The 11880-nt window shown below is 38.7% G+C and overlaps 1 protein-coding gene across 1 annotated transcript in view; it reads left to right on the top strand.

The window, feature by feature from the left end:
* Positions 1-1379: 1379 nt before the first annotated feature.
* LOC119725993 overlaps positions 1380-11880 on the top strand; it is a 34743-nt gene continuing 24242 nt past the window's right edge. The window contains exons 1-2 of the mRNA XM_038197613.1: positions 1380-1412; positions 9709-9864. Of these exons, the coding sequence (XP_038053541.1) occupies positions 1380-1412; positions 9709-9864 (189 nt within the window). The remainder of the gene's footprint in view (positions 1413-9708; positions 9865-11880) is intronic.

Here is an 11880-nt window from a genome sequence, read left to right as displayed (position 1 = left end):
AAATATATGGAAGTCCAGAGAGGCCACATAAAGCTTATTTTTGACCATAACCCAATCTAAAAACACGTTTAAATTGTGCAGCAGCATGATTCCAGTCAAACCAATGAGTTTGGCGGTTTTGAGACATCATCTTCCATTGATAAAACAACTTTTTCATTTTGCCGACGCGCATGGCTACGGCGACGCGCGCGCATACCAGAAACCGGAGACTTTTTTGGGGGGCCTAATATGGGCTATATTAAATGTTCGGCCCTCGATTTCCATTGCTCTTATCTGACCTGAAATAAATATTATTTTGTGTTCTGAAATAGGATGAAGACCATGTATGGAAATGTCGATTCCCGCAAAATTCAAGTTTCGGTCTTTCACGGTCGATTTTATATTGAATTTCAAAGATTGAATTTATTGGGTTTTTTTTAAAGTGAAGTCACGTGTCCCATGATGACGCGATAATGACGTAATCACAAATAAAGCACATCTTCGGTGGGTTTTGCATTCATGTATTGACAATTGAAGTTCATATATGTTTGCATTTTGACAAACAGTTCTGGAGAAGAATTTGCTGAGGAGAATAATAACAAAAACAACAACAATAGTAAGCTCGTAGAATAACAATGGGCGTTGTAGGCCATGGGCCAAAATCTGTATCAGGTCTAGAAGTTGAGGTTCGTCTTAACTTTTTGGTGTCAGCTTGCAATAAGGTCAACTTTACTAATTCAATAGGGCTGAATCTTAATCTGGCTGTTCACGTTGGCCCAAATTGCACATAAACGTTATGACGACATTTTTTCCACATGATTTTGCCCATTTTTGGTCAAAAATAGTATTTTTGCCATAACTTCTATGTTTTAAGTTCAAATGCTTTCAAATTTGATACAACACATACAAAGGAAGTCGGCATAAATATTATAAGTCATTATTTAACGCGCGACACGGTGCTTAAAGTTTATTTTTGTAAAATCGATCCTTTCAAACACGAGCATGATGAGACTTCGACGTGGCGTTATAAGGTTAAAGTACCTCTGTCCGTCCCTTTACAACACAAATAAATCACAAGTAAATCACAAATCATCCAGTTTCCAGTAAATGAGTGACACACTATTTTTTCCCCCATTTATTTACCCAGAATACATGTTTTGGGGCGAAAAACTGTGCTTCCGGAATCCAAATCGAAAAGGCATCGTGCAATCTTGAAAAAAAATCGTACGTTACTTGACGTGTAGGAGATAACGCGTGAGCGGATAGGGGGCGCGTAGACTTCGAAGTGCGCGCGCAGTTTGCTCTGTTTTAGCCAGTCAGCGTCGCCGTTTACATATTTCCCACGGCCAGGGGTTGATAGAAGAACGCGCACGCGACCGTGGAGGCGAGGCTTGTACGCAATGGCAGCGATGCATCGCGACCGCCCTCATGTGGTACAGTTACATTGGGGAAACAGTCTCTTTTTTTTTCTAATTTGAGCAAACGATGTGATGTGCACATTGTATAATATCAATTAACATGTTCCAAACTACTTATAACCGAGAAATTAAGTAGCCACTAAAAAAATTAAGACGAAACTGCACGTTACAGGCTTTGGCCCACGGCCTATAGGTGTCTTATTTGATTTTTCATGCGATTGTTTTGAGTTCCAAAATGTATCTTCGAATACGTTTACTGCAATTTACACAAACTTCCACCAATTGTTTTCTGTTGTGGGAAATTGTTTACAATTACATGTATCTGATATTTATGTCATACTCTGCCGGATCTGGGATAATCTCCAAGAGAAAATTAAAGTTATCGTTTTCAAACTGAAATGTTAACAATTTTCAAATGTTAACAATATTTTGCCCCTCTCCTTTTTGCTCAGCTGGATAATGCCATGGTGCTGTGATGGGAGGGTGTGACCATATTTTTCCATTTTTTTTTCCTCTTTTCTAATTTGCGGCTTTGGAGGATTTTTTTTATAGGAAACTAAAGTCCGATTTTCATTTCTTCATGGATTTTCTTTTACATATTTTTTGCTCATGATTTTAGGGAAGTTAAGTCCAAAACCTGATAACATACCATTTTTGCTTATGTCTTTTTGGGGAAAAAGATCGCGTCCCGTGTTGCCCCTGTTCACCCTTACTCTGCGGGGAACACGGCCAGTCAGTAAAGTTTCTTTTTTGCATTTTTGTTGCAGTTGTTACGATAAGTAGGTGCTTCCGTTGACCAAAATCTCCCGGACCCTATAGGAATTGTTGTCTTATAATGTTATTATACGGTTCGGCTTAATTTCCGGGGGAAAGTAATAATGGTATAACTTATTTGCACTGATGTAAAAATACTCCACTTCTAATAGGTGACATTTTTCACCTATAGTAGTTGGCTGCAAGTGAAACTCTTTATGGAACGTAATGCATTTGTATTTCCAATAAATGTGACCTACTGAGGAAAATGAGAAATGCCCACCAAAATCATGTTTTGAGTAATCGACGCCTGAAGTCAGATATACTAGAAAAATCATGTCACAATCGATATTGATTGTTTTGTATTTTTGAGTAGCCAAGATATCCAAGATTCATACTGTCTATTTTTTTGTTGGTGAAACATACCCACAAAAGAGGAAAAACTGAAGACCGTTTTCACTGCCGTTGGTGGCGCAATGCGTGTCTTTTAATTAATGCCATTTTTCTGAAAATGAGGATAGCGAAACTTGGCAGGACACTGTCGAAGTTCCTGCGTTATATCTCTGGAATAAATTAAGCTACAGAAATAAATTTGGTATCATTGGACTGCCAGTGATTTGCGCTTTAATATGATGGACGTAACGTGAAAAGTCAAGGTGGGGGTTATTTTTCATTATGCTATGGCAGGTTACATATGGTATTCCCTCTCAAATTTGTCATTACACTTGTCAAAACCTAGTAGGAGATTATAAACACAATGTACAGCGCCGAACTATTAGATTCTATAATCTCCGACGGACAAACACGTCGGTGAAGGGCAAAACTTACTACTGAATTAACATCTTCCCAACGCAAATTCCATCTTAAGAATAAAGTGTTGTGTTGCAAATTAGCTCTTTTGTGAAAACAGATTGTAAACGTATTATGAACGTTCCAACCGGAAAACAGAATCGGCCTCAACGCTTAGTCAAGAATTGGCATGACAAAAAAGTGTTGTGCTATTGTAACTATAGGTTACCTATAGTTACAATAGCACAACACTTTTTTTCATGCCAATTCAATGTCGGCAAAAGAGCAGTCAATTTAACCACAGCGCAGTTCTTTTTCGCGCGAAATTGAACGCTGCTGAAAATGATCATTCGATTTCGTTTTATGACGAGGCAAAAGTACTTTTGCGTCATTCGATTTAACAAAATGTCAATCCAATTTAACTATTCAACTAACTTGACAACATTCAAATTCGCAAGAGACTTTTGAGGCGTGTGTTTAGTCATTCAAATTCATTTTGGGGCAGGCATTTCTGTAATGTATGCAATCTAAAAAAAACGCTCTGTCGAACCATAGAAAAAGGGTCCTTTCTGTTTGGTTAAACTTGTTTTCCTTTATAATGTTAAAGGCATAATTACGGTTCACGTTTTGGCACTGGAGTCACTTTCCCGATGTGGTTGGAAGACCAGCTTTCACTGCATTTTTACACGCCCATTTTTAGAAATGGCAGCTCGTGGGCGCTTCGCAAAAGTGTCCCAGGTTTAAAAAAAAGAGTGTGTCACTCATTTACTGGAAACTGGATGACTTGTGATTTACTTGTGATTTATTTGTGTTGTACAGGGACGACAGAGGTACTTAAATTTAATATAAATCCTTATAACGCCACGTCGCAGAGTGGGCCAGAATCGCCTCAAAGTGTGCCAACATTCAAAAATAGTGAATGTGACATTTTCAACTTTTTAAACTTTTTTGAGGAAGACAACATCCTTAAGATTTTTTTTCCCATTAATATTTTATTTGTTTTGTAAGTTTTGGTAGTGTCACATACCCCTGTGAACATGAAAAGTGCGAAATCTGCTCTTAAAATTCCCGCCGATTCCTGCCAAAATTTCAATTTTAACGTTTCCACCTCAGCCTCGGCTTTACGTTGATGCCAGGTTTTTGCTAGAAATTCCTATACTGCGTGTTAGAGGCGTTTCTAAGACCCCATGTTCGCCGTTTATTAATGAACTGGACGTAAATATAGCCTATTGTTTTTAATATAAAAACGTTTAACAGTAAAAAGTCGCTTTTTGTAATTGGAGCGATATACATTCAGTTTATAAACTTGTTTAAGGAAGAAAACATCCTAAGAATATTTTTTTTCACCCGTATTTTATTTTTTTGTAAGTTTTATGGTATTATATACTCCTGTGAACAGGAGAACTACGAATGCTGCTCTTAAAAATAATAATAAAATTTGGCAACTTTGAGAAACCGTTGCGACTTTATGAAATAGAAAGCAGTCAACTTATAAAATAAAATTCAAAATGTTATAAAATATACATTTTGGAAATTATGATCAATACATTCATTTGACCAAAAACATCAAAAATGCATTTTGCGACAAAATTAGCACGATAGTTTGAAAATACTGCCATTGAAATCTACGGGACTGCAAACCCCTAAGGTACTTCTAATTTTAACTTCATCAATCATTTTTGATGATTATTTAATTTTTGCACACTTTGACTGCATTCTGGCCCACTGTGCGTCGAAGTCTCATCATGCTCATGTTTGAAAGGATCGATTCTACAAAAATAAACTTTAAGCACCGTGTCGCGCGTTCAATAATGACTGAATATATTCATGCCGACTTTCTTTTTATGTGTTGTATCAAATTTGAAAGCATTTGAACTTAAAACATAGAAGTTATGACAAAAATACTATTTTTGACCAAAAATAGGCAAAATCATGAGAAAAAAATGTCGCCATAATGTCTATGTGCAATTTGGGCCAGAGTGAACAGCCAGATTCAGATTCAGCACTATCGAATTAGTAAAGTTGACCTTTTTGCAAGCTGACACCAAAAAGTTAAGACGAACCTCAAATTCTAGACCTAGTACAGATTTTGGCCCATGGCCTACTAAGAGTAAAATAATGTGAACTCGTTTTCATATACAGTATGATTTAAATTTGCCACGTAAATACATATGGTTATGCATGAGAAAACTTGTTACCCACGTGTCAGGTGTAAACTGAATATTTGTGCTGGGTTCATGGTAACCATTACACATGCCTGTGATGAATGAATAATCATTCGGTTGTTAACTATAATAGCCGGGTTTGCACTTTTCCTCTCAATTCTTGACTAATCGTTCAGTCCGATTACTTTTCAATCTGATTTCATTCACAAAGGGGTATATTTTACAACACAACGATTCGGTATTTCTGTTTTTGGGGGTTGTAGAAACTTTTACAAGGTCTTCTTTTCTCTGATTATAACATTAGTTCAGCAACAACAATAAGATGTTTTCAAATTCTCCTGAGACTGAAACCTTTTGTCTGATCAAAAGTATCGACGCCTAACAAAAGAAAAATCGTGTTCCTTAAAGAGATTCACTTGTAGCCTACCCTATACCCGGGGGAGGGGTATCTAGAGGAGGTACCATCTTCCAATGGTGGCGCTGTTCAAGCCTGACAGTCATGCACACTGTCGGACAATACATGGCACTTTTCAGGGCGACGGTCGCGCTGTAAAATGGCACATGTTTTAACAAAAAAGGCACTTGTTTTAAAAAAGCAAAATGACACTCTTCAAAAATATTAGGGGGGAGGGTCAACGCTGTTTTTTACAGAAAATTATCATTTTTTTGCGTCATTGCTGCGATTGTTAAAATTATTTAAATAATTTTGGTCGCCGTAAGGTCTCCTATGAGAGCGCATATATTGTGACAGTCACTTTAGAGAAGAAAAGTTCACACTCAACTTACTCGTATACAAAAGTGCAACTTTGTTTCGGGTATCATTTGTCATCAATTGCATAATTTTGTACACGTTATCGCTACTTTGTGCCAAATAAAGAGTATGGCTGTATTGCTAAAAAATCTGTACTGATAAGACGTTATTTGAGCAAAAGTTGCGCAGTAGTGTTTGAGTTAGACAAAAGTATTGGGTGGTACTTTCTTTTTTGGTTGAATATACGGTTATAATTATCGATGGTTACCTGGGTGTCAGTTCGTGAACCGAAACTGCTGATTACGCGGTTTGCACGAACTGACGTCCACTATCGCGTGAGTGTCAGTTCGTGGTGTTGGTGACGATATATAATGGTTATCGATGGTAACCAATATTTAAAGTGACAGCCACCAAGCCATGTGGTTTTATTCTACCGTCAAATAATTGTCTCTCATTTGTTAAGAATCTTTTTTGAAAATTATTCCCCCTCTGCATTTTACAATAAGCCAATTCCATGGGCGCGTGCGCAATCCTTCACTAACTCCTGAGGCCGTGATATTTATGTTGTGTACACACACGTAAACGATGTCTGACTGGCTATTCTGAGCGTACTGCGCGCGCATTTCGAAGATTGTACGCAAGGCGCACCCATATATGCGCTAGCGTGCTTTGCACGTCACAACGTCACGCACGAAATGTTTTGTTGTTATTCAAATCTCGCGGGGCCTGTACGTTATGGATTATGGCAGCCTCGTTTTTCGCTAAAACAACCTGTATCTGCGGTTGTAAAGGGACGAAAGGAGTACGTACATTAGATACAAATCGTTGCTAAATATCGCAACGTCCAAAACTTATGTTTGAAAGGATTGATTCTTCAAAATTACAACTTTCAACATTTTAAAGATGGCGTCGGCACGTTAAACGGATAAACTGCAGCCTGATTATAATGTGCCATATTTTGACACATTTAAATGAGACAAATCCAGGGGTTGAGATCGCGCAAGGCATGATGGCAAACAACATGGCGCAGCAAGATCTCGTACCCATTGGAACGAGGTTGCATTCGGGATAATCGAACGCTCATCGAAGGCGCATGAATGCGCAGGAAGACGGGCGCACGACGGTCGCGTGCTAATTTTAGTCGTGTTCCCTGACGTGGCGAACTTCGAAGCTTACCCGACTTTCCTCGTGTGGTGTTGCCAAACCTCTTTGTTGACAAACCTCAAATTCATGCAGTAAAATACTAATACTTTTACCATATTAATGCTTGCTATTTAACATCTGTGAACAATTTTGGTTTTATAAAATTCAATCCGAAATTCAAAAACGGTGGCGTCCGGAAATTGGGCACAAATTGGCGGAGTGTTCCCTAACGTGGCGCACTTGAAAAAACTCTCGGAAAATTCCAAATTAACATTTAAGAATGTCTGTAAACTTCATAAATTTTGATAAATAATTATTATCTCTACTTACCTACCAAGCCAGATGTTTGTCAGAAATTTATTTTCTTATTTTTCGGGGCATTTTCAAAGGTTTCACTTATGAAAATCACGCCAAAATAAATGTTTCTTCTAGCTTTGTTACGGGTAAATAAACTCTCGATTTATGAACAGGAGTGTTTAGAACAGGAGTGTTTAGTGAAATTTCACTTTCTGTGAAATTTCAGTTAAAACTTTTGCTCTAGGTAGGCGCTACAGGGGAAAAATCAAAAGGCACCACGTTGGGGGCAATTGTCAACAATACAAGAAGAATGGGCGTCCGCGTAACATCGTGTATCATCACGTCAGTGATTTCATCTCGAATGACCTTTGACATTGAGATACCTAACTGGCTTATAGTAATTGTATTGAATTCCGTTTGCATTAACAACATGCTGTTTTCTTGCCATGGTTGTTGAAGTGTCCTTAATTATAGTGCTGTAATCACAAAGGTCTGCACAGTGAGATATGAATATGTGCAACCCTTAATTATTTTATAAGGCATTTTATGCATTAATAGGAAAACACGCAAGCAGCACGATGTTTTTAAAGAAGGCTGTCATTCTTACCACTCCAATAAACGCACTTGTTCTTGAAGTCAACTTTCTGAACGATTGGGCGGAATGAAATAACATTTTAATGGCGTCTCTCTTTGTCAAAAAAAATGTGCTTGTTTTCCTGCACAAATTAGTGATCTTGGCTGTGTCCACTATGAAAAACAAAATGAGCTTGGAAAGCTACCAGATAATCAAGACCCAGCATGATATGTCACCTGAAGCTGGCTACAACGCATTTAGCAGCACAAATATAAGCTCATCTTCGGTGCAACATAACAACTTGATAGTTCAAACAATAACCAACTTTTGTTGACCTCGATGAAAATGAGAATGGGCTCATGTCTATTTGAAACAAAACATATATTTGGGGTCGTTATGAATCTTCAAAGGTGCAACTATGGAGAAGATTTAACAACTCAAAAAGGAAGCAAACTACCTCTCTCCATGGTTTAGGTCTGTAATTGCGAAGCAGATGAGAACTGTTGCAACACCAACCATTTTGTCCTTAGGAGTATAAAGATGATGAAACTGAGATTACATTCCTACTTGTCTATAACTGAATTTCATGATTCCTTCATAGACATGAGGTTTGCTACTAAAATGCACTCCACTTGACATCCATATTCAACGTTTTTATGCAACCTCGCTATGGTTTGGCAACCTTTTCTGTTAAATAAACGACTGCCATCCATTCATTAATTAACTCATTAATTGTTGCCAAAAAAGTAGGGTGTGCCCACCAAAGAAGCAATTGGGACCAAAGTATGCACATTTTGTGTCAAACAGTGGTTGTTTTCAGCAATACAAGATGATTGCCATCCATTGCCGTTTCTTTGGCAAAAACAATAATTGCAGCGTATAACACTCTGACTATTGCATTAACAGTTATCTTCGTATATCCCATTTGTAATAGAGTTGTGCATGGAACCGCTTGGTATGGAGGATTTGGGCATCGCCAAGAGTAGCCTCCACGTTTCTAGTTCGTTACCGAATATGAAGAATGAGAATAACATCAGACATGATTGCAGTAAAAATAATGCACGACTCAACTTTCCGCCGGGTGACAATTCCAACCGGCCGCGTGGAGGGTGGTGTCCAAGAGAAGAACACAAAAACACATCATGGATACAGGTTTGTGTTACCAGAATATTGCCCTACCACAGGCCGATGATTTTACAGGATTATCGTGTGGTTCGGGATAGTCACTCAAAGGCGCCAGTCTATGAAAAGTCATCATGTTTTAAAATAAAAGTCACTATCTGTGAGAGAAAATAATCTGTCCGTCAACCCCCCACCCCAGGTTGATCCTACTAACAATAACACTTCAATGTTCCTTCTTCCACTCCAGAGTCCATTCCCTCTCCTAATCCCCTTTGATCTTCACCCAGACTGGTCCGTCCCCCATTTATTTATCTTCTGTTTTTCCTCCGAACACTCCGAAACATTTTTTTTTCTTGTATCACTGCCATTTGCTTCTGAAGAAGATCTTGTTAGGATCAAAATATCAGGCTGTCGTAAGTTCTTACAAATTTAAGAGGTGGGTTTGAAGACGGACATTTGAAGACTGATTGCCTTGCAAGGAGTGCCAGAGACGTGATGCAAATCTCGAAAATGTAGGTCGTTGAAGTTTAGGCCATTCGTACACGGGACTCGGAAGGTGTTTGTTATCAAAGAAATCACCTCTTGCATTAAGTTAATTAGGGCAATTTTTCGACTCGTAAACATTTCTGTTTTGCAACAAAGTCATTGACATGAACAATGTTTTGCTGTTAGGAAACTGAATGTGTATGTCAATTATTATCTGCATTTCACACTTAGATTTTTCTCGGTCGTCCGCTGCAAGTTGAGGGCGTCATAACCCAAGGAGGTGGCTTCATTGACACTCATGAATGGATTGAACGATACCAGATCCAGTACAGTAACACAGACGCCGCTTCTTTGGGAAGCATCAGAGATAACAGTGGCAATATCCAGGTAAAATATATCACAAGAGAGTGAGACCCATGCAATTTGGGCGTTTCACAATGCAGTGCGCCACCAAGAGTTTGGCACGGAGTCAATTTTTCAAGTTTTCGGTCGACAAACACGGCTTATTTAAACAAGTATCAATAGACAACTTGAGTTAATTTGTTAAAAATTGAGGCATAGCGTTCTGTCGCCTCACAAAAAAACCCCACCATATTGATACAAAGAAAAGAAAAGGGCAAACAAATACTCGAATCACACGCTTGCGAAATACTGATCAGACAAATTAACAACTTCAAATAGCTCGCGTTGCGAATTTGTCGACCATTTCCCACAATGCACGGGGACAAATGAACTCCCCGTGGCGAACTTTTGGTGCCACATTGCTTGCGAAACGCCCAAATTGTTCTCCTAGAAACCATACAGTGTATGCACTATTAAATTCGGAGGGAATGCCTAGTAATATATAGAGGATATACTTTAATTATAGTAGGCGATTTCACAAAGTGCCAAAACATAACTCTAAATGTGGCACAATTTCAAGAGATAATCGTAATTTGAAGCTGATTTTTGTTTCCCCAAAGACTTTCTTTACCGTTAGCAGTAACAGAACTCAGGCATTTCAGCTTTGATCATCAGCCTATATTTTGCTCTTTGCTAATTCACACCTGTTTCCTAATTTAACCATAGTTAATTAATCAAACTTGTTAACACTGCATGAGAACATCAATACGAAGAGGCCGTATAATTTCCCTATTACTCTATTCACAGATTTTGTCACTTCCTGTGAATGTTTAACCCTAAAGGGGCCGGGGGGGGGGGCGGAATCCGCCCCCTCTTCAACATTTTCCGCGATAGCCTCAAACAAAATTTTTTTCGCGACCCGAGCTGTTATGACTTTTTAACCTCGAGCTTTGCGCATCTTTTGATACCAAAAACATAAAAATCGGACCACGGGTTGCCACGTAGCGAACAATTTTCCTGCGCTATGCGCCGTGAAAACTGAATTTTCGCATATACGTCGTGTACACAGAGCAGAATTGCCATTCATACATATGAATAATTAATTAGCCATAATTCCAAAACCCTTTGACCTATAGTCATGAAATTTCTTGGGTATGTTTAGGAAGAGTTGCTCTATGCATGAGCTGAGTTTCAAAATTGTTCGTCACTCGATGGCCGAGATCCGCCCCCCCCCCCCGGCTGAGAGATGGTCAAAATAACCCGGCCCCTTTAGGGTTAAAGGTGCAACAAAATAGCCTACTCTGAGAAATACATTTGCGCATCTTACAACAGTTGAGCGCGCCGCGTCTGTTACTTTCAGCGTTGTCTGCGCGCGTGCGTACGCTCTGATGCTGACGAGTGTTGACCAATGAATGATCCCTCTTGCCTTGTCAAAGAGGCGAGTTTTTGTCAAATAATTATGACATTTTACGGTTGATTTACACTTCGTTAAAACGGGGGAAAAACTTAGTTCGGTCACTTTGTCAAATGTTTATTTACATTAAATATGGAAAGTAAACACATATTTCCTTTAGGAACTTCGTCAAAGTGTTCCTTGAGACAAAGATAACAGAAAGCCTGGTAAAACTCCAAATCAAAAAATCGATCGATTTTTTTTTAGGTTTTGTGCACTTCGTGAGAACAGCTATGGAATGTAAGGGAGATATTAGGAAAGTGTTTACCTATGAAAAAAAAGTTTAAAACCACACCCTGAGTCTGAGTGGAGTAAAGTCTACTCACATTTCTATGTTGTATATAGTCCTAATTTTGTGGTAACCATGCCGGAGGTTATCAGTCTCTATCACCTATCACTAAATACTAGTATGGGACATGGTACATCCACCAGAGGGGTTGTCGCTTGGGCGACCGTACTGGATGGGTTGAAATTGGCGGGAAAACCTAGTGTGCTTGTGCATATTTACATAGACATGTGTACCAATGAACTGATCAACCCCTTTGACCAAAATGGAACAGTCAAATTGTATTCACGGGCAAGTCTGTTATTTTAATGGCTGTTTTTGG

Source organism: Patiria miniata, unplaced genomic scaffold (assembly GCF_015706575.1).
Source record: "Patiria miniata isolate m_02_andy unplaced genomic scaffold, ASM1570657v1 HiC_scaffold_19, whole genome shotgun sequence".
NCBI classification, from domain to species: Eukaryota; Metazoa; Echinodermata; class Asteroidea; order Valvatida; family Asterinidae; genus Patiria; species Patiria miniata.
This window is presented reverse-complemented; position numbering and strand designations above follow the sequence as displayed.